Below are 25,160 nucleotides of genomic sequence, written 5' to 3'. Positions count from 1 at the left end.
CACTATGATGGAGAAAAACAGAGAAAATAATACAAGGGAGTCATAAAATACTAGAGGCTAAAAGTGGTGTTTATTATACTGACTACCAAATGGGTCCTTTTATAACATAAGGAACTCTAACAAGTTCCTATAATATACTCCGTACAAAATCCTAGAAGAAATCGCGCACCCCGCGTCAAAATCCCTGGCGACATCTGTTCGATCGGTCGGTCATTAAATTCAAGATGGCTAACGTCTCAAGCCCGATCGGGAGACATCCGCCCGATCGTAATTAGCTAAGGGCACCCGACCAGGCGGATGCCGTCCGATCCGATCATATCGGGCGAAATTCCAGTTCGATATTTGTTCGTAAAACAGCCATAATTTTCTCGTTTATCAGCAGAATTGGGCATATGACCTGTCGTTGGAAAGCTTTTGGAACAAGCTATCACCTCTAATTTGAATCACATCAAAACCATTTATAGATTGAGAAGTATGTATATTCAAAGTCAATCTTATGTCATTTTTCCAAAATTTCAAGTCACATATAACAGGATCCCTACCCCAAGCACTCGATTTAGAAGACTTGAGCTTATGAACTTAAAATTACAAAATGAATCTCTAATCAAGTACACCATATAAGCTTGATAGATAAGCTACTGGATGAAAGTGTGGTAACCTTATCTCTTCTTATTTTTTATCAAATTAAGGTTGTGCAGATTTTTATCAATATTCCTACCCTGGTGCTTTAGATGTTGTTGGTTGTGACTTGTGATTTATGACTAATAAGTTAATGAAAGTGTGGTGAGCTTATCTCTTCTGATTTCTCAAATGAATATTGTGCTACCCCACCACTCTTTCACAGAAGTACTACAAAACATGGATTATGCACTATGGTGCAGTGTTTATTGTGTACCCCGAAAAACATATTATTCTTATAAAAAACATACTCCCTCCGTCCCAAAATATAGTTCGCATTTCTTTTTTGAGTGTCCCAAAATATAGTTCCCATTTCTATAATTAGTTTTACATTTTTCGGTAATTTGTCTAGAAAAACCGTGTCCCATCATTTATTTGCTTCTTGAATATTTTTTTTCCTTTGTTTATTCAACCAAAAAGTTACAATTAATGTTCTTTCACCAATTATTTTCCATTTTCATCTCTCCTAAAATCATCTTTTCTTATACAATATTTATTTAAATAAACAAAAAATCTTTACTATCCTTCTTAGATTCTACTTGCATAAATTACCGTGAAAAAAGAGAAATGGGAACTATATTTTGGGACGGAAGGAGTATAATTTAAAATTATAGAATATGTAAAATCTCCAATTACAGAAGAACATATGTCATAATAAAAAGAACATATAATAAATAAACATCTAGTCTAAATTTTAAAAAAATCATATCTTTTACAATTCAAATTTTTAAAAAAGGAATCTTGCTAACAATCATATATATTTGAAAAGGTGAAACAAGTTGCAAGATTGAAGAAAACAAAAAAAAAATCTCAAAATCATGGACTTTTAAAATATTAAAACTAAGTCGTTTAGTAGAGGGTACACCATCCTCTACATGCACTTGGGTGGGGTTGGCTCCAGTGGTGAGTTTTCCCATCTTCTCTATCAAGGTTTAGGGTTCAATTTTTACCCCAAGCATTTGCTTGGGATTTAAGGGGGGAGGGAGATTGGAGGGTGTCTAGCTTGTAATGGAGCTCTGGGTGGGAGCCTTTTGCAAGGACAACCCAAAGGATTTCTTCTTACCTTTTTTTATATAAAAAGTTGCTATTTGCAGAAGTACTATATTTACCGCCTGTCTGGTTGGCCAAAAAATTATTGTCTAGTAAGTGTAAGATAGACTTGTTGTTTTGGCTGACAAAAGTTCGATAAAATGGGAGAAGTAGAAACTTATCCATAAACTTTTCTACCCCTACCAAACAAAGGAAATAGCTTACCTAGTTCCTCCTTATGTAAGTAGAAATATAAGGGAAATTTTATTTCCTTATAAATGATCAAATAACATTTTCCAATTTCCATGAATCTAATGATCTTACTTCGTGTGTATATATATCCAAATTTCGTGGGATTTTTTTTACTTTCTATGGCGAACCAAAAAGTCCTTAGATATCCTGTTTTTTTCTGATAGATTTTCGATATGTAATGTTTCTTATCTTATAGGAGAATATTTATAGTATACCTGGGTGTACCATGCTCATGGTACACCCAAGAGGCCAAGACTATTTTCTCCAAATGAGCAAAATGAGCAAATGAGCAAAATGAACAAATAAGCAAACATTTATACTCATTTAAGAAAATGAGCAAATACTTTTATCACAAAATGAGCAAATGAGTAAAAGAACAAAATGTCATATGAGCAAATTTGGTGTCAAATGAGCACCTAAAGTTCTAATTTATTACAAAGATACTCCTGGATGTACCATGCTCATGGTACACTTGGGTGTACCTTAGAGTGAACTCTATCTTATAGTGCTTTATAAGATGAAATACTAATTTAAAAAGGTTTATAAAATGGAAGGCAATAAATTTGCTATTCCTTGGGGGGATGGGGTTTGAAGGAACTTCTTTTTAATGGGGGAATTTAAAGGAACTTCATGCTTAATGCTTGTAAGGATTTAAGTCACAACACCGTACCACTCTAATTTCACATGCGGCTATAAGCCTAAACTTAACGACATGTAAGGGTCTGAATAAATTAGTAAAAATCAGAACATCTCCCACAAATGTTGTAATAACAAGACTGATGGCTTATTAGTTAGAGGAAATTGTACTTCCAAAAAATAAGTTATAGAAGAATTTTGAGTCAAAAGTCCTTGTGGAGTTGTGGTCGATATTTGCCCCATAGAAATTTCTCTTGTAATGCTTTTAATTGATTTATGCTTATGATTTCATAAAATTAAATTTTGTTTGATATAAATACTATATAGGATAACATTGAATATACCAAGCTTGTTTGGTGTAGTTGATTAAGGTCAAAAGGTCGACTCCTCCCAACTACAGTACTTGGGAGTATGGATTTCCCTTACCTTTCCACCTACTCTCAAGTATCTAGTGACCCACAAATGCTGGACCAAAGGTCCAAAACGCCGTACGAATTGAGTCTACATATGATTTTTTTTCTTGGGTTCGTTTCCTAATTTGTCCATATGTTACATCAAGACTTTGGGATCGTCGAGCTCAAGCCTATTCTTGTAATTTATATACCTGTATATGATGCGGCTTTGATGTATAAGAGGTAGTAAAGTGGGCCTTCTTCTCGAATTATCCAAACATTATAAAAATGAAGGTTGACCAAGTGGTTATAAGACTGTTCTTCCACCTTTAATTTGTGAGCTGTGGGAGGTTTCAGCTTATACCCCTTGCAAGAAGGGTCTCATTACCATGTTCTAAAAATAATGTCAAATTTCATATTACTCTTCCACAATTTAAATCCCCTCTTATAAAGTTCATCTAATCAACATACACAACAGAGAACAAAAAATGAAGCATCCTTATTTAGTAAGATAGAAACATCTTTGAGCAGATTATACAATCAAGTATACAATATCACAATGGCACATACATAAGCTGAGTAGAGTCACACAAAGGCTTAATTAGTGACATTTTTTTTGTAAAATTCAATGACCTTAGTATCATAAGCTGAACATGCCACTCTAAAACCTTCAAATCCAGCTCCTTTTGCCAAACCCTCAAACTCTTGCTCTGTCCTTTCTTTCCCACCAGGGTTGTGAGCCAACATAATCGCATCGACGTGAAAGACAGTCCTTGCTGCGTGGTTTGTTTCCGGCGCCACCGGAAGGATGTACTCGCAAACAATCACTTTGCCATGGTCTGGTAAAGAAGCATAGCAATTCTTCAAGAACTTTAGGCAATGCTCATCACTCCAATCGTGGCAAATCCACTGCAAGTTAAAGAATTCCATGTGCCAATTTAGTACCATTAACATAGAATATTTACAGCAGCAAGCTAGTGTAGGTGTAGATGTAGATCTTATCATTGGCGAGTTTGGTGAGTTACATACTGTGTACGATTTTCATCTCGGACTTAAGTGTATAAGCACATGATGGCGGAGAATGTGAGATGGTGTAAAATTACGTCGAAAGCCTCAAATGGGTAGAAAGTGAACAACTTTACAAATGTATATATAATTATTGGATAATATTATATTGTAGAGGGTAGAATGGTCGTTTACTAGTCATAGGTCTGTATTGTAAACATTATATATATTGAATGCCAGAGTTAACCTACTCAGGTTAACACAATTATTCTCCACACTTGTACAATAGTCTTACTCGTGACTCCTAGTTTAGAATATTGTTTTGATGTGGCGTGACTTCTAAAGTAACAAACGATTGTTAATATAAAACGGAAATATACCTTCATGAAAATAGCATCTCCTTTTGGTACGCTCTCGAACATATCTCCTCCAACGTGCTCCACTCCTAAAATTGCATAAAAATATATTTGTTATACTTCCTTCGTTCTTTTTTGTTCTTTCTATTTAGAATCTTGACACTATTGTAGGGTGTTTTGTCCTCCAACATGCCAATTTTTGAACATTTTGAGAAACAATTGTTAGAAAGAGTGTTGTAGTACCATTATATGCCGGAGCATCTTCGATAACATGAGGCAAATCGAAGTTAATGCCCTTTATTGTAGGGTGTTTTGAGATGATCATGTTAAGAGTTGCACCGGTTCCACCTCCGACGTCGACTAAGGTTGAGAGACCCTCAAATCCTTTGTAAGTATCTAGGATCCTTTTCATGGTGATGGTTGAATGGTTTGACATTCCATTGTTGAAAACTTTGTTGAATCTAGGATCTGTCCCATGGTACTCAAATGCAGTCATACCATAGGCTTTGTTAAATGGAATTCCACCATCTAGAACCGCATCCTTTAAATGGTACCTACAAACATTCGGAGCTCAAAAGAATGAGATTATTTTGTAATGCAATTACAATGTATTTTATATCACAGATTCTCGGGTATAACTGTTACACCATAAGTTATGGTGTAACAACTTACAAACCATCAAATGACATGATATCATTGACAAAATGACATGTCATTTTGTTCAAGTGCATGTCATTACGTTTGTTGCACAATAAATATGGTGTAATATTTTACACTCAAGACACATTTTTATTACATTTACCTAAATTGCACATGAATTATGCCCTTTTTTGGTCCTAACTGTTGGGCTTTGTGGTATGTCTGATTTGTTCTTTTACCCATTAATAGCCACTTAGTTTATAGCTTACCTCATCAGATAATGGTCCTAATGATGTCAGATCTAAACTGAGTGGGCTCATTTCAAGTAATTTATTTCTGACACAGGCCCAAACTATTTTCTCATGTAACGGCCCAAAATATATTCTCATATAACAGGCCTTTTTGGGACAAGTGACAACCTAATACTCCCAGGAGACCCGAATACTCTGGGCCCGCCTCAACGTACTTGACCCAGTCGACAATGTGTATGACGAGAGCATGACGTTGTGCTAAAGTGTCAATGAATGATTGGTTTGGGCCTTTTGGCATGCATGGGCCTACCCACCAAACGTTACCTTTTCTTTTTTCTGAAGTTAATATACCTAACAATTAACGATAATTTTTTTTTTTTAATAACATAAGATACTTTCACAATGCATGCTTGGATTATTACTTATATAAGAGAAAATTGATATTCAGATTTTTTTCTTTCATTACTCAAGTTAGAGGGTTGATCAAAGTTATTCATTGAGTTGATGAACTGATGTCTCGGCCATGGGTGGAACGTCCAGCCCAGACATTCACCCATGGTCCCCCCAAAAAAATCAATTTTTTACAAGGTGGATGGTGGCAGGTGATGACGAGGAGGTAGGTGATGGCAGATGGTAGCAGGTGGTACAAAAAAAAAAGGATAAGATTATCCATTAAAAATAAATCCGAAACAATTTAAATAATTTTCAAACGACCTTTAATAATCCTCATTTTTTCATCTCCATAGAGTTCTAGAATGAGGTGGTGGTGTGTGTGAACAAGACGATTTGTGTTGCATACATCGTCAACCATCAATCGTTTGGTCCCATTTAACATGCCGCCCTAGTTTACTAATTTTATACATAATTCTAGAAGCCAGAAGGATCTTGCATTACACTCTTGATTTATGACTCACATTCTTCAATTGTCATGTATTCCTTGTCTCTACTTTTCCAAGTTCGCTTCATATTTTACACTTATATTGCCATTTTTTCAAGTCAAACATTGTACATGCCTCCTAAAACAACATTTGCCAAAATATACCAACCACCCCAATTTCCTAGAGTTTACTTGATATGAAGAAAATGAAAAGTGGAAATATATAAGAAATAGAATTATCTAGTGTTGTTTGTTGTATAAAGATATATCAACTTCTATTTCCTAAGAATATTTTTTTCGCAAGATTATGTAAAATTCTCATGTGAATTTTCACGTTTTATATTTAATCAAATAATTTCTTGCAATTCCCATGCAATAGAATTTTCCTTGACACTAGAACTTTTTATTTAATTTTACTTCCCATATTCAACTTTACAACCACTAATATAGACTCTAATTCTAAAATTATCTTTTTTGTTTGTTTGGAGATAAAGCATGAGGTACAAATATAAACTTTTGACTATCAATATACCCCCTTTATTTTTTTAATTGCTACATTTGTTTTTTCTCCGATTTTCAAGATGTTTTTAATCTCTTATATCTGTTACTCCTTTTAATTAAAAATAATTTTAAAAATTAAAATTATGAATTTGCATATAAAGAGTTAAAGACGAATCTAACAAGACTGTACAGGAGTACATTTTAGCGTATAAAAAAAGTCAAAATTATCGATTAAAATTGTTAGTTTAATTTTCGATATTATAAATGTAGTATAATTAAAAAAAACAAGCAGATGAGTAGTATTATCTTAAATTGTTTCAAAGTTATTTTGTGTGGTGCAGATTTACATTCATCTCTAATCCATGAGACTCATATAGTTTCTTATCACAACTCAATTACAATAAAGAGTAAAAAGGGGTTATAGTTGATAATTAAGCATGAAATACTAATAAAAGAGGGAAAAAATCAAATTATTACCAGCTTTCCATGAGAATCTTATCCTGATTCATAAGAGACAGAGCACCCAAGGTAACACCATCTTGATTCTTGGTCAAGAACTGGCAAACTGGTGCAAGTCCATAAAGCCTTTCAACCTTTCCATCAGGCAAAGTCCTAAGGGAGTAAGAGAGGATAGAATAGCTGGCCAAAAGCCGGAGCATTCGGTCTAACATGGTGGCAGCGTCCGGGTTCTTAGAGGGCAATTGAGCTACTATCTCGGCAGGGGAGAGTTGTGCATTCGGCCCGGCTCGTTTAATGATCTCAAGCACATCAAGCTCAATCACTGCCTTTAGCACCATAGGAGGGACCGAACCGCTTGTGAGCGTCATGGCGAAGGAGCATGCCTCGTCTTCTCCCATTTGGGCTTTGTCAGCTGAGGTTGATCCCATTTTTTGTAATTGAATTGGAAAACAACAGGGAGTTAAAACAGGAAAAACAGGGGAGAATTGAGAACAGAGGAAAACAGGGGAGAATTGAGAACAGAGGAAAACAGGGGAGAATTGGAAGGATAGTGGAAAGTTTGGAGTGGCAAGGTGTGTTTATATTGGCTATTGTATTCTGAATTTCTTACCCACCAACAACCACTACCACTAGTGATTATGCATAAAGCACCATTGGTTCTTTTTCAATTGTGAGGGGGCCACTTTTTTGGAGTAATTTATCATTTGCAACAAACATAAGAGTATTGCAAGTGATTGTCTAACTTATTTAAGAAAATTATCATGATAATGATGATTACTTCCAATTTCAATTACCTTGATTTACTAATTCATTTATTTTATACTTTACCCAAAATTAAAGGAATTCATCTTTTTTAATACTTATAATTTTGAAGGGTTTTGTTGTTACGCAATAAGTAATAATTCAAGGGTCCAAAAATGTTTAATTTTTGTGTTTTTTTAGATGTTGATGTGTAATGAGTTAATACAGTGAAAAAACACAAAAGAAAAAATTGATTAAATGATTCTAAAATTAGTAAAATTGAAAAATTGATGAGCATTTGAATAAGGGGGAATATAATATATAAAAAATATGATTATAATAGTTATAATAATAATTTTGTATATAATCATACTTGGTCTCTTGGAACCTCTACGCCAGAATTCTTAATTTTCCTAGGAAATAAGTACATGACTATGTAAATTCGATCATGTAGACGATCATGCATGAAGGTATAATGAGACAAGAAATGTCAGTGAGTAATATAACATACTCGGATCCGTTGACCCAATTCTGGATTTTTCAAATGTTGGACCCGGCATATTCCGATAGAATCTGGATCCTAATTATGAAAAGCTATAACTTATTTACCCATATTTGGATCCATTTACCCTTTTAAAAAAGTTATTATAAAATATATAATTAAAAGATAAAGCTTAATGTTACTTATGCTTGGATTTGTTGTATTAAGGTAGAATGCTTGTTTACTTCAACATCGATAAATGAAATGTTAGATGTAGTTGTTTTGTTCTTTAAAATCTTTAATTATTGTGAAAACTAGGATTGTTTAAAGGAAATAGGTTATGATCCGTTTTGAATCCAACTTCGTATGATCCATTAGAACTGCATTCTTAATTTTATTACCCGACGGTTCTAAGTCTTATCTAGATCTATGCTTGAAAAACGAATCCAAATCCTAAAGGATCTAGTCCAGATCCTACCTATCAACATTCTTAAATGATACTTAGGTCAATTTCGAGATGGAGTAATTGTTGTTTGTTACACTTGAGAAGTTAGCACCCCTGGGTCCTGAGATTGGGAATTGGTATTTCAGTCAGTTATCACTGAATAATAAGTTCGGCAGGTATTTGAAACTGAAGTGTGACTCGTCAACTCTCTCACCAACCATCCACCAACTCTTGTGGGACTTGAAAAGCAAAAGAAAAAGCTTTTGTACTATGAGATTATGGATGTTATGGTTGCTATCTAACAGGAACTTCTATTCATCTAAGGTATAATCAAATTCTTGATGTCGTAGGCTCGTGCCAAGCAATGTAGAACTTCAACTCTAAGTTAAAACTTAAAAGGACGGTAGTCAATACTTCTAATTATTCGAACATCTAAGGGCTTGTCCATTATCATTTTTTATTTTTAGTTTCAGTTTTTGTTTTTTAATTAAAAACCAAAAACAAGAAACCAGAATAAGTGATTTTCACTTTTTAGTTGTCAGTTTTCGAAATCATCATATTCCCAATAAATTTGATTAATTTTTTATTTATTATAGAACATATATCAAATGACTTTGAAATAAAAAACAGAATACTACAGTAATGCCGAACGGCCCGAACGGGTCCTAAGTATTTCGCTTTTTTAAATTAGTTTTCACATTGTTCAATTTCTATACTTAAAGTGATGTTTAATACTTCTTTTGTTTCGTTTTATATGCAACAAATGAATATTTTATATCTAACAAATAATACTCCTTTGTTGCATTTAAAACGAAACGGATGAAGTATAGAAATATTATAGGGATAAAAGGGCGAGTTAAGAATAGAGAATTGGTTAACGAACTTAAAGAGACACTAAATATAAGAATTGTTATTGGGACAAGAAGATAAGATAAGCATAGACACTTTGTGAAATTACTAATTAGTAATATATCCTATCAATTAATCACAACTCCCACAACTATTTTTTATAGATATACTACTTCCATTCTTAATTAAATGTTACGTTGAATAAATTAACACTATTTATCAACTAACTGTAACTCTATGGTGTTGTTATTATATAGGCATAAAGAAAAACATTGTCGAGTGTGATGTTGTTAGATTTGTCTCAATATATACTTTCAAAATATCAACTTTTTATAATTTTTACTTATCCGCAATTAAATATATTAATGATTAAAAAAACATATTAAGTTGTATGAAGAACTGAATGTAACATCAACTTGGAAATAGAGGTAGTATTTTCATGAAACCGTAGCAATATGGCATGGTTCGTTTTGCTTAGAAACTTCACAAGAATCTCAATCATAGATGGCAAGAGTTGGCGAGGTTAGTTTGGCCTAGTTGAGGCCCGAGGGTGCTCTTTCTCTTTCTCTTTCTCTTTCACCCTTGCTTTCATTAATCTTGGTTTTGCATTTTTAATCTTGATTGCCTTAGTTCCAGCTTTGTTGTTAACCAATTTTTCCTCTCGCTAATTGTACAATTAACTTGACTTTACACCTAACAAATCAAACGTGAAGCTTCAAACTAAATTAGGTGTGTATGTACCAATCATATTCAAGACACTTTCATTAGAGATATATCATCATATTCAACAATATCGTTCTATATGGATTGAGTTCACATGTCTTTTTTTGCTAAAAAAAAAGTTTACATGTCTTTTTTTTCCCTTCTTATTTTGATATATCAAGTAAATATAAATCAGTTTTAGAAGCCATTGAATGTTGGAGATGTTGCAAAAATCAGAAGATAAAACATAAAAGCAGATTGCCTTTTGTTGTGAACAAGTTTTTAAGTGCGGATAATTCATTATTCATTTATTAATATTTTACATTAAAATAATAATACATCTAGTATTATTTGTTGTGGTTAAGACTTTCGTATATATGCTTGTGATCGGATGATCGCAGGATCAAATCTTATACAATGAATATTTTTTTTAATTATCCATGAAAAAACATTAAGGAAATGGCCAAATGGTAATAGATTTGGGACTTTGATAGTTGGATTGGCATGATGATCAACAATATTGGTCTAAATTAGGGTGCGTTCTATTCAACTTATTGGACCTTATCTGAACTGAACTTATTGAACCTGAACTGAACTTATTAAACCTGATTGGACCTGATTCAACTTATTGAACCTGATTGAACCTGATTGGAACTTATTGGATCTTATTGGAACTTATTGACCTTATTGAAACTTATTAGACCTATTGACCTTGATTGAAACTTATTAGACCTTATTGGACCTGATTGAAACTTATTAGACCTTATTGGACCTGATTGAAACTTATTTGACCTTATTAGACAAAAACATTGACCATGAATAACATAAATATTACCACTTACACCCCTCAAAATTTTTTATAGAGTAATAATTATTATAATTCGTCCTTTAAAAAATAATGATTACTAATTATCTCTTATGATAATTAATCTAATATTTGCCTATTCTCACTTCACTTTCATTAATGTGAAGGTAAGTAGATAGCATTAACATTTATTGCTAACAACTCCTTCCTTCATTTCTTCTCCTTTCTTCTCCTTTCATTTATGTGAAAGTACTAGAAGAAAACATGTTATCTCTAGTTATTTAAAGACGAATTGCAAAATATTGTAAGTATATAATTATTATTATTATTATTATTATTATTATTATTATTATTATTATTATTAACATTAATTATTTGACCATGATTATAATATTATTTAATATCAATATGAATAATCAAATAATAGACAATAATACAAGTATAATACTATACATTGTGGTACTTTAATAAAAAAATTCTAATAATAACATAATCAGCTAATAGTAATATGAATAATAAAATAATAGACATAATACAAATAAATAATAAAATAATAGACAAAATACAAATAAATAATAAAATAATACACTAATACAAGTATAATAATATATAATCATTGTGGTACTTTAATTAAAATTCTAATAATAACATAATCCGCTAATAGTGATATGAAATTATGAATAACAAAATAATAGACAATAATACAAATGTTTATTAAACAATGACTATTTGGACCTTATTGGACCTTATTAGACCTGATTGGAACTTATTGGACCTTATTAGACCTGATTGGAACTTATTGCACCTGATTGAAACTTATTGCACCTTATTAGAACTTATTGGACCTTATTAGACCTTATTGGAACTTATTGCACTTATTAGACCTTATTGCAACTTATCTGAACTTATCTGAACTTATTGGACCTGAAACTTAATTTTTTAAGTTGAACAGAACGCATCCTTAGGGTGCGTTCTATTCAACTTATTGGACCTGAACTTATTGGAACTTATCTGAACTGAACTTATTGAACCTGAACTGAACTTATTGAACCTGAACTGAACTTATTGGAACTTATTAAACCTGATTGGACCTGATTCAACTTATTGGACCTGATTGAACCTGATTGGAACTTATTGGACCTGATTGAACCTGATTGACCTTATTAGACCTTATTGGAACTTATTGATTGAAACTTATTAGACCTTATTGGACCTGATTGAAACTTATTAGACCTTATTGGACCTGATTGAAATTTATTTGACCTTATTAGACAAAAACATTGACCATGAATAACATAAATATTACCACTAACGTAAATACTACCCCTCAAAATTTTTTATGGAATAATAATTATTATAATTCGTCCTTTAAAAAATAATGATTATTAATTATCTCTTATGATAATTAATTTAACAAAAAAATTACTATTTATATATTTGCCTATACATAACTTTCATCACTAATATATCTAATAGTGTTGTTTTAATTTTATAAAACACTAGTAGAAAATCAAAAAATTAATTTTATAAAATACTAGTAGTTACTAATTTAAGCTGAGCAAAAGGCAGTGAACTTTCATTGTAAAGGGCTTGATTATGGGCCTGATTCTCCTTTTCCTAATCAATGAAAATAAGCTGAACATTTATTGCTAACAACAACTCCTTCATTCATTTCTTCAGCTTTCTTCACCTTTCATTTATTTGATAAAGAAAACGTATTGGTTGAAGAGGATGATGTAGAAGATGAAGAAATATACTCCGATAAAGAAAGATACTCCAGTGATGATAATGAAGCAATCAATTGATAACATTTATATCTTTCATAGTTATTAGTAACGAAAACATGTTATCTCTAGTTATTTAAAGACGAATTGCAAAATATTGTAATTATATTATTATATTATTATTATTATTATTATTATTATTATTATTATTATTTATTATTATTATTGTTTAACCTTAATTATTTGACCATGATTATAATATTATTCAATAGCAATATGAATAATCAAATAATAGACAATAATACAAGTATAATACTATACATTGTGGTACTTTAATAAAAAATTCTAAAAATAACATAATCAGCTAATAGTAATATGAATAATAAAATAATAGACATAATACAAATAAATAATAAAATAATAGACATAATACAAAAAATAATAAAATAATAGACACTAATACAAGTATAATACTATATAATCATTGTGGTACTTTAATTAAAATTCTAATAATAACATAATCCGCTAATAGTGATATGAAATTATGAATAACAAAATAGTGGACAATAATACATATGTTTATTAAACATTGACTATTTGGACCTTATTGGACCTTATTAGACCTGATTGGAACTTATTGCACCTGATTGGAACTTATTGCACCTGATTGGAACTTATTGGACCTTATTAGACCTTATTGGAACTTATTGCACTTATTAGACCTTATTGCAACTTATCTGAACTTATCTGAACTTATCTGAACTTATTGGACCTGAAACTTAATTTTTTAAGTTGAACAGAACGCACCCTTAATCAGTTTAAATACTCAACACTTAGTACTATTAGTATTGGCAAAACCTTAACCAATAAATTAAAGAGTTTGTCTTATAAGAGACCGTCTACTTTTAAATTATAATTAGGCAATAGTAAGCTCAATATTAAAAAAAGGAATAGCCCAACAGCGACTAATTTATTTTCTTTCGGTGACTAGGTCTACTTTTATAATCATGTTTTATAAGTTTAGTATATTACTCATTGCTCTATCTATTTTAAGTAAATTTATACGATTAAAATAATGTATACTTATGCCGTTATGTGTGTATGTATTAATATGACATCATGTCATTTGTGAAGAGGAGGAGGACACCTAACTAACTACAATGTTTTCTCATCACACATTTATGTACTAAAAATGAATGAATGATTACTCACATCTCGAGAAAGTATAGTCCCATATCCGGTATGGGACAACTTTTCCCATATCAGTTACTTGATATGATTAGATGTAGCTCATATATGATTTAATAGCAAACTGATATGATTTGATGTAGCCCAGATATGATTTAAGATTTCAACTAACAAGCCCTCCAAAAAAAAATATGAAAAAAAAGTTTTATAATTTTTTAATATTACTTTTATCATAAAAATTACATAAATGTCATGGTATTAGCACATATCCGGTATGGGAATATCATTGCTCCTCACCTCTCTATCTAATTTTAGTTGTTTTTATGTTTGGAGCTTTGGACTAGTCATCTTTGAATTTTGGTACAAGATACCGAATTCAGGATCCATTTAGAGTAAGTGCACTCGGACTCCACCCATTCTAACAAAGGCCTATGATGGTTAACCCATCAGGCATGTTTTCAGTGTCCCACAGTCCCACTCCCATGTCCTGTTGAACCCTAGTTTTGATAATGACAAAGAAACAAAGGAACAAACTAAGTAGTGAACTAATGAATTATTTAAGTGTATGGTGTCTAAGGTATCAATGCAAGGAACTGAGAGAATACAAAGTCAATGAAGAAGTCAAGAGAGGATTTCAAAGGCTAAGTAAAGAAGTTTCTATGTTGATACTGGAGCAAGCATTGGATCAAGAATAATAGAAGCTAGGCGTTTTATTTTCTAGTTCCAATGTAAAGGAACAAAGAAAGAATGGTAAGGAACTGTGGCTGAATATTTGAGAATGAAGCGTTTGTTCCTTTGTAAGGAACAAACTCAGTGGCACTTAGTAAATATGTTAAAGGAACTGAACTAATATAAGGAACTAGACTTAGGCGTGTACTTAGTGTAACGGTTAAAAGATAATGGAGTAAGTCATGCCTAGATTATAGGAAATTAGTTATTTCTAATTTCAAATGATAAAATCATTTTTAAAAAGAAAATCTGTTTTGGAAAAGATATTATTTTTCGGAAAATAAGAAAATAAATATCCGGTTGTTAGAAAGTTTTATTTCAAAGATATTATTTTCTTAAAGATTAGAAATTCAGATTTAAAGATAAAAAGAGTTTATAAAAACTGATTTTCGGATAATGTTGAAGGAACTCCTATTATTTAGGAGTAATGGCTGCATTTTATCCACGTTCATTTATAGTTCATGGGATCATGGGACATGATGTAAACGTGTTCCTTAGGGGAAGGAACATCATGGGTAAATGGATTAAAACGTGTACTCTAACATTATCCCACGTTCTTCATGATTACACTATAAATATAGAAGTCTAGATAAGTTCCAAATGTGTCTGACTAAGTAATTAAGTGAGTTTAACTTATTAAGTGTCAGTGCCTTCATTCTCTCATAATAGCCATTTGTTCTTTGCCTTCTTACTCTAATTCCACTAAGCTTATTTCGATCAATTGTATTTTGGTTTTTGGGGTAAGGGAACTTTGAGTGAAGTTCTGTAAGAGAAAGGCTTTGAGTGAAGCTTGTATGTGTGAGAAAACTTCGAGTGAAGTTGAGAGGAACTGCTGTTAAGGGAACATGGTTCAGGAACTTGAGTTTAGGAACTCAAGGTAGGGCTCGAGTTAGAATTAGGTTGTAACAGAGTTGTTTGGCCTAATTAGTGAAAGTGTTGAGTTTAAAATCCCTAGTGGTCGAGGTTGTTTCTTCTTGTTGGGCCCAAGAAGTTTTTCCTCGTAAAAATCCCTTGTGTTCCTTTAGCTTGTTTATTCGTTTAAGTTTTAATTTCCGCAAAAAGTTACGTTTATTTCTACACCTACAATTCACCCCCCCTCTTGTAGTGTTCCTAGGGAAATAACATGTCCAACTTCTAATATACTACCATTGTTTTTTTTTAATAGTTAAACTTATATTTTTCACATATGTCGTATTATTTAGACCCTTTATATTTCTAATTTTGTGTTTATAAAAAAGTCGATATTATAAAATTACATATCGAGACGAATCAAACAAGATCACACATGACTATATTTTCTCTTAACCATGGATAAAAATCAAAGTGAAATTTGTGAATAGTGTCCAAAGTAAATGTGTAACTATTAATGTAACAGCCCTCCCTAGTTAGCAGCTTACTTATGACTAACTCTAATTAATTAAACGAATAAGCTACTAATTAGAGATGCTGTTAATACAGATTCCTAACCCCCCCGCCCTTGGAAGGTTAAGAACCTGCATAAATCTGAGCATAGTTTATGAAAATCCACTTAAAATACTTAATTATTACATCGTAGTCTAAGTAATTAAAAGTTGAATTCATAAATATAAGTTACATCCCATATTTGATTTATACAATAACGTCACGCAGCAGCAAAACATATATCACGAACTTTTCAAATAAAATTTATCTTTGACCTTCAGCTTATTCCTGCAAAACAACTGAATCTGCCCCCACCAGGACAGGTTCAAAGGAACAAAACAGTCAGCTACGCTGGTACACAAGTCCCACTAGTTTTCAAATATTAAGGTGGCGGAAATTAGACTTTAATGTTTAAATAGCATCATAATCCATGAATCTCGATATTTCTTTTGCTATAAATATTATAATACTCCTCCTTCGTAATTAGGTAGCATAATAGTAGTAATACATCATAACAATTAACTTTCCAAAAACAATAAGTATGCTTTTCCAAAACTCACTAAAGTATATCGATACAAAACTCAAAATACTTTCAATTAGGGAAGGAACACAAATGGAACTTTTGAGGGACGTCTCCCTACTTTTATTTACTTCTGCTTGCAAGACTTTCTAGGTCATGACCCTATATAACAGAGCAATCCCGCTCCGGAGCAATACCCGCTCTAATAACTTAAAGAGCAAACCCGCTCTACAATTATTGTTCATCACTGCCAATGCAGTTACTTCCCTTAAAAATAGCTTTTAACTTATAACTTAATTATATTCAAAACTTATTTGCCAATACTTGATCAACCAACTTAATAATCAACTTAGCTTAGTTATCAAAACAAGTTTCGAAAACGCAATTGCTATGTCAAGTTCCGCTATGTTTGGAATGATGACTTAACAATCATGAATCGAAAGGATGTGCTAGTTAAATAAAGTGATTAAAGGATGGTTTAGCAAGATAGGACAGTAGGTGAAAGGTTTATAAGTACTCTTATCATAAGAAAGATTACTTCACACAAATAGAACATAGGTCCATTAAATGGTTCTCGGTTTGGTGTTATTAACAAAGGTTCTAGGTGATGAATTAATAGGACTTCTTGAGTTCAACCAAGGTTTAGGATTTTCACTTCATATATAGGTACATACAGTAGGGATTCATCAAAAGAAACACATCGAAAAGATTGAAAGCACAAAGGTTTATAAGTCCAAAAGTTGTTACGCGAATAGTTGAGTTTTTAGGTGTAGTTTCCTTCGCAAAAGAGGTTATATTTAATCTATGTTTTTAGGTGTAGTTTCCTTCGCAAAAGAGGTTATATTTAATCTATGGAAAAGATGTGTTACAATGTCATCAAGCAGCAACATAAGGGTATTTACAGTAGGTTCTCATGTAATGGTAATAACAATGGAAACAACTAATACCAAAATACAATCGAAAGAGAAACACGGTTAAATCAGTTTTTAAGAGGAACTTGACATGCAATGGTTTTTGATTCGAAATCATCAATCCTAAAGTATAATTAACATATTGAAATCACTTACTTATAACTCATTACCAATACAGTAAGTTCTCCACATAAAAACACACATTCGTAGCTCAAAAATTTCTATAAACAAGCTTTAAGACAAAAATTGAGAAAATCAGCTTTAACGGTGGTTCTTGTGTACCTTAATTTGGTGTTTAGGAATTTAGCCCTTGCTTAGCAACTCGTACTACTCCTCCAGCAACTCTTTAAGACCTTAATAAACACATTCATCACCTTAAAGTTAATAATAAACCCAAAGAAATCAAATTTAAAACCAATATACCTCATGCATGCTGAAAATCAGCCTATCTCACCTTCCTTAGTTTTTCTTTGGCTTACAATGTTGAAACCTCAAAACTAACGTCTACCCAGTATGAACAACACCTTGAAGAACCTAGGGAAGTGATTGCATGTGAGAAATCAGAGCAAGGAAGCCAAGAGAACAAGCTGCCAAAGAGCCCTCTGTTGGACGCCAGAAATGGCGTGAGGAGAGAGAGTAAGAAAAAAGATGTGTTTTTGTGTTTGTTTGTGGAATGATGTTGATGATACTGAATGAGGGTCTTCCCCTCTCCTATATACAGAATGGGTAAGGGTAATTTTGTCATTTTCGGTTTAGTAATAGGGGTAAAATCGTCCTTTCACTTACTTATGCACTAATCAGATTTTTCTCAAGCTTCAACTTGGATTTTCCTTCTTAATTCCTACCTAATCCTTAATTATTCTTAGCTAAATTCCTCCAAAGTATACCACATATCTTAATGAAGGTATCTTAACCTAATCAACTCCTTAATCTTATTTCCTCGGCCAATACCTCGATATCAACTACTAACACAAATCCTAAATTCAGAGGCAATATTCAATGTACCTATCATAATCCATAAATTTCTTAATTATCACATAGCTCATGTTATTAGTTAACTAATAACACAAAATATCCACATAGCAACAAATTCATATAACATTTATTTACACTTTTAAAATTCAGAGCGTATCGATTACAATTACTTAATCGTCATTAACTTAGTTAATTATGGATTATTGATTCTAATATTAGCTTAGTAATTCAGGCTATTACAATTAAAAAGTAAAAATGCAGTATAATCTTATAAGGCACAACATGCATCTTTTTTCAATAGAAAAAAAAAGACTTAGTCTTACGTGGACCTAGTCCACAATAATATTATTGTGGGCCAAAGTTATTTATTTAACATGGTGATCTTTTTTCTGCATATAGTAACCTTTTAAAATATTAATTTGTACTCCCTCCGTTTCCTAAAGATCTTCCCACTTACTGTTCCTACAGATACCAAGGAAAATCAAGTTGTGTGGGGCATGGTGTGAGTAAAGTAGGAGAGAGAAAGGGGTTAAGATAAATAAAAAGGGGTTAAAGTAGGAGAGAGAAAGGGAGTAAAATTGAATTAATAATGTAATGGTGGACCATATATATGATAGTGACATGAGAGGGTAAATAGGGAAATTTGTTTTGCCAAATAAGGAATAAAGCAAAAGTGGGAAGATCTTTTGGAAACACCCTTAAACGGAAAGAGGGAAGATCTTTAGGAAACGGATGGAGTATTATACAGTTAATATCTATCATAGTGAATGTTTTTTTTTAATATAATCACTCCTTCTCACATTAGTTTATCATGATGAATTTTTCACTTTCTGACATAATAACTTTTTTTTTTACATAGTCAAACTTCACAATCTATATCTACTCAGCTTTTATATTTATTAAATTTTATATAGTGATCTTTTTTTCATAAATCACATGAATTAGTATTAGCTCCACACTAATTTAGTGTGAACCAAATTCATATATTTCTGTTACAAAAAAAGAAGGAAAAGTAACTACGGTCTCTACCATAAAATATAGAAAATATGAATTGCAATTTACCATTTTGAATAAAGGCAATACAATCGATGCAAACTCAAACCCCCGTGTGATAACTTAAAATAATGCAAAATTGAACAATCACTTACAGTGGTATAAATTTTTAAGGCACTGTTCTTTTGAACTTATTTTGGCTAAACTGAAATTAAATTAACTTAACTGACCTAAAATTAACTTAATTGAACTGAAATTAAATTTAACTGAACTGTAGGATGCAATTAACTGAATTGAGAGAAATCGAACTGAATTGTATATTAAATTTTCTAAAATAATAATCATCAGTAATAATCAATAATATTATCAATACTTATTATTATTATTATTGATGTTGTTATTTTTAATATTTATTATTAATAATAATAAATATTAATATTATTATTATTATTTAGTATTATTATTATTAGATAATATTATTATTAATAATTCTCCCTCCGTTCTTTATCTTTTCTCATTTTCATGTGTTCATCTGCCTATGCACGTTTTTAAACTTAAATATCTTTCATTATATATTAGTACAAATTATAACAACTGAATATTAATAAAGTACTAATTGAGACAAATCAAACAAGATCCCACATGACTAGGTTTTCTCTTATTAATTGAGAATATTTGAGAAGATTATTTCTAATTAAGTATGAAAAATGTCAAGATTCCAAATGAGATAGATAAAAAAAAACAGAGAGAGCACTATTTAATAATAACAATACTTAATAATAATAATGTTTATAATAATAATAAAAAAAAAATAAAAAATAATGACAAGAGAAATAATATTTATAATAGTAACAATAAAAACAATAATAATATATTCATTAATAATAATAACAAAAAAAAAAACAATGACAACAGAAATATATAAAAAAAATTGTTAATAATTATAATATTAATAATAAGAACAATTTTAATAATAATATTGAAAAAAAATTAGATAAGATTGAACTGAAACGAACTGAAATTAAATTAACTGAATTGAACTAAAATTAACTTCCAAGCTCTTCTATAAAACCTTCTCAGTTAGTCCAATCTTCTAACCCTGTCATTTAAAATACCTATGATATTGTGGAACCCTAAAATTTTGTTCTTTCCTAAAAGTTAGAGTTTTATTATTGGAGAAGAAAGTGGAGAAGTGCAACGAAAGTGCAATATCAAGAGTAATCTGAAAGGGAGAACCAAAATCTAGGTAATCTTCTTGATTAAGTTGTTAAATTTTAAAATTTATGCACTTGCGTTGTTTTGGTGAAGTTTAGGGTTTGATTGAGTTGTTCAATTTTCTTGATGGAGGAAAAGATCACCAACGAGAATTCGAGAGATACAAAGGGAAAATCAGCAACATGAATTTAAAAGAGAAGAACGGAGGAAAGGATTTAGTTATGGAGGGAAAATTTTCTTCCAACGACTATTAATATGAATCATTAAAAAGGATAATAAGTAATTAAAAGTAAACGTTGCATCAACTAAACGATCGAATTTCCCCAGTCGAATTCAGAATAAAAAAACATTCTGACTGCAACGTAGAGTTCAATAAACACATGGATATAATAGAAAAACCCTTCTTTTTAATATCATAAGTGATATAGTTGTATATATACTCGATATGACTTTGAATTAATGAAATACTACTCCCTCCGTCCCATAATATAGTGCTTGCATTCCTCTTTGGGTGTCCCAAAATGTTGTGTCTATTTCTTGTTTTATCAATTTATTTGGAGTAAATTATCCTTCATTTCTATATAAAACTTTCCAAAATAACCCTACTTTCTTTTAAAATATGTGCCTCTATTTATTGTTTTATACCATTCCAAGGAATATTTATTGCTCTTTCATTTTATCTTAAAAGAAAAAGAAGAAAAAAACTAGTTCGAAGACAAAAATATCCAATAAACATTTACTTAAATATATATTTTTGTGAAATCCTAAAACTCCTTCTATTTTCCTTAATTCTTGTGAAAAAATGAGAAGTGAGCCTGTATTAAGAAACGGAGAAAGTATATTTTAACCTTCAAACAAATTCAAATAGTGGTAAGGAGCTCACCAACGGTCGAATTTCATTATTCCCTATGCAATGAATCCAACATCAAATTCCCCCGCCCCCTCTGATCACTAAACAACTCAATCGTCATCATCATTCATCGCACCCTCTCCCAAGAAAAACAAAGTCTCAATCCTTTTCAACCACGCAAAAAACCAAATTCCAAAATGGGAATTCAAGAATTGAACAATTCAAAGAAATTATCACCATCTTTAGAAGAAGATTCTCCAATCAGAGCAGTATTTTGTCTAAAAAGAAAGACGAATGATATGAAAAAGATTGAAGAAGTTGAAGATTGCTTCATTTTGGATTTCGACCCTTCGGAAACCATCGATTTTCCCAATATTTCTCTCTCCAAAAGTTCAGATCTTTGTGATGATATTGATGTCTCTGTTCTTGCTGAAAAAGGCAAGGTATACCCATCTCCATTTTCTCTTTCTAAATTATGGGTAATTGATTTTCATAAATTTACTAGAAATAGTGAAATGGGTGTAATTTTAATTAGGAAAATTATGGTTTAAATTTAAGGAAAAATTGATACGAACAGTCCCAACTATACGCGTTCTATAATTTTCAGTTCCAACTAAGGATTATTTCTGAGCGATCTTAACTTTTCCTATCAATTGCAGGTGGCTTGTAGAGATTACCCACATCCAAGGCATCTTTGTGTGAAATTCCCATTTGAGAACACACCTCATGAATCACATTGCAAATTGGTAAAAGTTGTCTTTTTTCTTTTCAATCTATAGTTTTCATTCAAATATTTGATTAATTTAGTGATTTAATGGGTGATTTTTAGTCTTAAAATTTGGGTATTTGTTTTCTTTTTGTGCAGTGCTTTTGTTACGTTTGTGATATGGCGGCACCTTGCGAAAATTGGACAAAAGGGTTGAAGCATTGTGATGCAACTAGGGATGGTGCTGAAATTTGGAAGTTACTAAGGGCTAAAAGTGTGAAAGATTGATTATATCTATAGTACAGTTTAATGGAAGATGCTAAATTTTTTGGCTATATCTTGTAAGATTGAAAGATTTAATGTCAAATTCATGCTTTGAGTTGGCAATGGTAGAATTATTTAGTAGTATGATTTAGCTAAGAGATGGTGTGACTAATGATTTAATGAATAGTGAAGGAAGATGTGTAGATATGAATTTTTGCTTAAATGTCACCAAATTAATACTACTTGGAACTTGGAAGTATTTTGATCGAATCATCATTAAAAAGAGTTTTTTTTTTTTTCAACCTTTTCTCTTCCTTTTCTGTCCCCCTTAAGAAAAGAAAAGAGAAGAGTTATTTGACAACGAAAAAACTTTCATTAATTAAAAGAGTAAGTACAGTCTTCTTACTTGATCTAAACCCAAGAAACAAAACTATAGAAGTTTTATGAGCTCTTACATTCTATCTTAAACAAAATTGATAAAGAGTCGCTTGTGGAGGAGGATGTTGCTGGTCAATGTTGATAATCGCCTAATGCTCATCTTGTTGATAATCGCCTAATAAGATTGCTCATCTTCTTCATTTTTTTATCTTTTTGGGGTGTGTTTTTTTTTTGTTATCCCTAGTAACTTTTTCCCTATTCTCCTACCTCAACTCTTACTCTTTGGCAACTCTTTCTTGATCGTTATTTTTCATCCTTGTATGTGACTCAACTCAAAATTTCAACTTTTAGGCATTTTAGCCCACCACTTGATTGTCGTAATTACAATAGCAAATCTAACTCAAAAGGAGTAGGCCACTATCTTGAAGCCCTTTATTTGATTTTGGATATTCTCTTCATAATTTGTAAAACTGTGAATTAGAGTAATACCTTTTATGACACACAGTTTGTGAATCAATACCTTTATTTTATTTTTTTTTGAACTATAGTTGGTAGCCAAAATGGTCAATTATTCGCCATTGACTGTATTTTCCTCCAAATCTTGATGCAAGTTTCAATGAGAGTGAACACAATGCCACTCGCCCCTTTTAAATCTCCCGTTTCAAACCCTAACTTCCCCGTCTTCCCCATTTTTTGAGTTTTTTCTCCATCTTCTTCAAGGTAAGTCAACTTCAAATTCAGAAGTTTTGTTCCCTCAATTTATTTATTTCTTCCTAAAAAATTAGTGTTGAGTTTGTTTTGGCTTCGAATTGGCAGAGAGTGTAAATATACTACTATGATTGAAGTTGGAGAAGTGAATCTATACTAATATATTAAAAGCGGTGCCATGTGGCGCTATTCCTAATGACATTTTACTACACGTAATCCACATTCAATAAAAAATTAGTAATTGCATAGCATAGAATTTGATCATGCGACTTCAAGTTTTTTTTTTTTTTGAGGGAGACTTAACCACTACACCAAGTGATATTTAGTTTTATTGTCTTTAAGTACAATATTAAATAATGAAAGTATTCCTTACCCGAACCATAGTTCGAGCCTAGTAAGTAGTTAAAAGGATAAAAAGAGATAATTAATACATGCGCATATGCGCTAGTTGAAGACAAAAAACATAAGATTTGGAGAGAAATGGAGGGTCAATGCCGAATACTTCACCATTTTGACCAGAATTTCTAAGTAAGGTACTCAAACTAAAACATGTATCTACTTTAAGGTACTAAATAGTTAATAAAATATCACATATATTATAATTTTTCTCATAAATTGGAGCAATTGCGATTGTTTTTAGTTAATTGAAGATATAATTCCAAAAGTGTTTCCTGAAAAAAAAAAAAGAGTAAAAGAGTATATAATTGTATAATACAGATAAGTAGATAGGTTTAATTTTCTTTATGGGCATACTTTTAAGGAAAAATTGACATAAAAAATCCTAACTTTCACCTTTTTTCTCAAAATACTCCAAACTTCAAATTATTCAAGAATAATTCTAAGTCTTCTAAAAAAAACCAAACTATCATTTTTCTTGTCTACACCAATCCGTTTTAAGGCTATAATATACTATCTTTGTTCTTTTAGTTGACCTGTTTTCCTTGTACAAACATGCCAATGCACTATTTCAAATCTTCATATCTCTAATTATCCACAAGCAAAAATTATAAAAAGTTGATATCATGAAAATATACATTGAGACGAATCTAACAAGATCTCACATGACTATATTTTTTTTCCCTAAAGTACAAATCACAAAAGATAGTCAAAGTTACATATGTAAATAGTATCAAAAGTCAAAACGGGTGATCTAAAAAAAACGGAGGACGTATAGAAACTAATGGTTCAGATTATTTTAAAAAGATACCACCTAAAATTAGGATTGTTCTAAAATTATCTAAACTTGGTATATATACAGATATATTAAAAGGCGTGCGTAACAATGTATACACGCCACGTGGCATCTCTGTTACTCCATTAGAATTGTTCAATGTGTACATAAGTCATGTCAATTAGCAAAGTAAAATTAGCTTGCAACAATATTGGAACCTTAATCATGCTTTAAATATCTACATTATTATATTTGTACCTTTTAAATGTTGAGTTTTCCTTAATATATTTTAGTAGGAGTGGAAACAAACGTATATCAAGTTGGAAACA

General features: G+C 31.2%; 2 protein-coding genes and 1 long non-coding RNA gene across 3 annotated transcripts; 1 reads left to right on the top strand and 2 right to left on the bottom strand.

Moving 5' to 3' along the window:
• Nucleotides 1–3,466: 3,466 nt before the first annotated feature.
• On the bottom strand, nucleotides 3,467–7,655 carry LOC104888149 (caffeic acid 3-O-methyltransferase). Its single transcript, XM_010673030.4, has 4 exons — nucleotides 7,094–7,655; nucleotides 4,592–4,902; nucleotides 4,373–4,437; nucleotides 3,467–3,896 (listed from the first exon to the last, which is right to left on the bottom strand). Exons 1-4 carry the CDS (start codon nucleotides 7,501–7,503, stop codon nucleotides 3,585–3,587), a joined length of 1,098 nt encoding a protein of 365 aa, XP_010671332.2. The 5' UTR covers nucleotides 7,504–7,655; the 3' UTR covers nucleotides 3,467–3,584.
• Nucleotides 7,656–16,411: 8,756 nt separating this feature from the next.
• Nucleotides 16,412–18,223, bottom strand: LOC130590689 (uncharacterized). Its single transcript, XR_008968537.1, has 3 exons — nucleotides 18,026–18,223; nucleotides 17,854–17,924; nucleotides 16,412–16,439 (listed from the first exon to the last, which is right to left on the bottom strand). It is a non-coding gene; the product is annotated as an uncharacterized LOC130590689 (long non-coding RNA).
• Nucleotides 18,224–21,651: 3,428 nt separating this feature from the next.
• LOC104888148 (hypothetical protein) lies at nucleotides 21,652–22,833 on the top strand. Its single transcript, XM_010673029.3, has 3 exons — nucleotides 21,652–22,047; nucleotides 22,264–22,350; nucleotides 22,470–22,833. Exons 1-3 carry the CDS (start codon nucleotides 21,802–21,804, stop codon nucleotides 22,596–22,598), a joined length of 462 nt encoding a protein of 153 aa, XP_010671331.2. The 5' UTR covers nucleotides 21,652–21,801; the 3' UTR covers nucleotides 22,599–22,833.
• Nucleotides 22,834–25,160: the final 2,327 nt, after the last annotated feature.

This window comes from Beta vulgaris, chromosome 3, assembly GCF_026745355.1.
Source record: "Beta vulgaris subsp. vulgaris cultivar EL10 chromosome 3, EL10.2, whole genome shotgun sequence".
Classification (NCBI taxonomy): Eukaryota; Viridiplantae; Streptophyta; class Magnoliopsida; order Caryophyllales; family Amaranthaceae; genus Beta; species Beta vulgaris.
The sequence above is the reverse complement of the archived record's forward strand: the minus strand, read 5'-3'. Positions and strand labels throughout refer to the sequence as shown.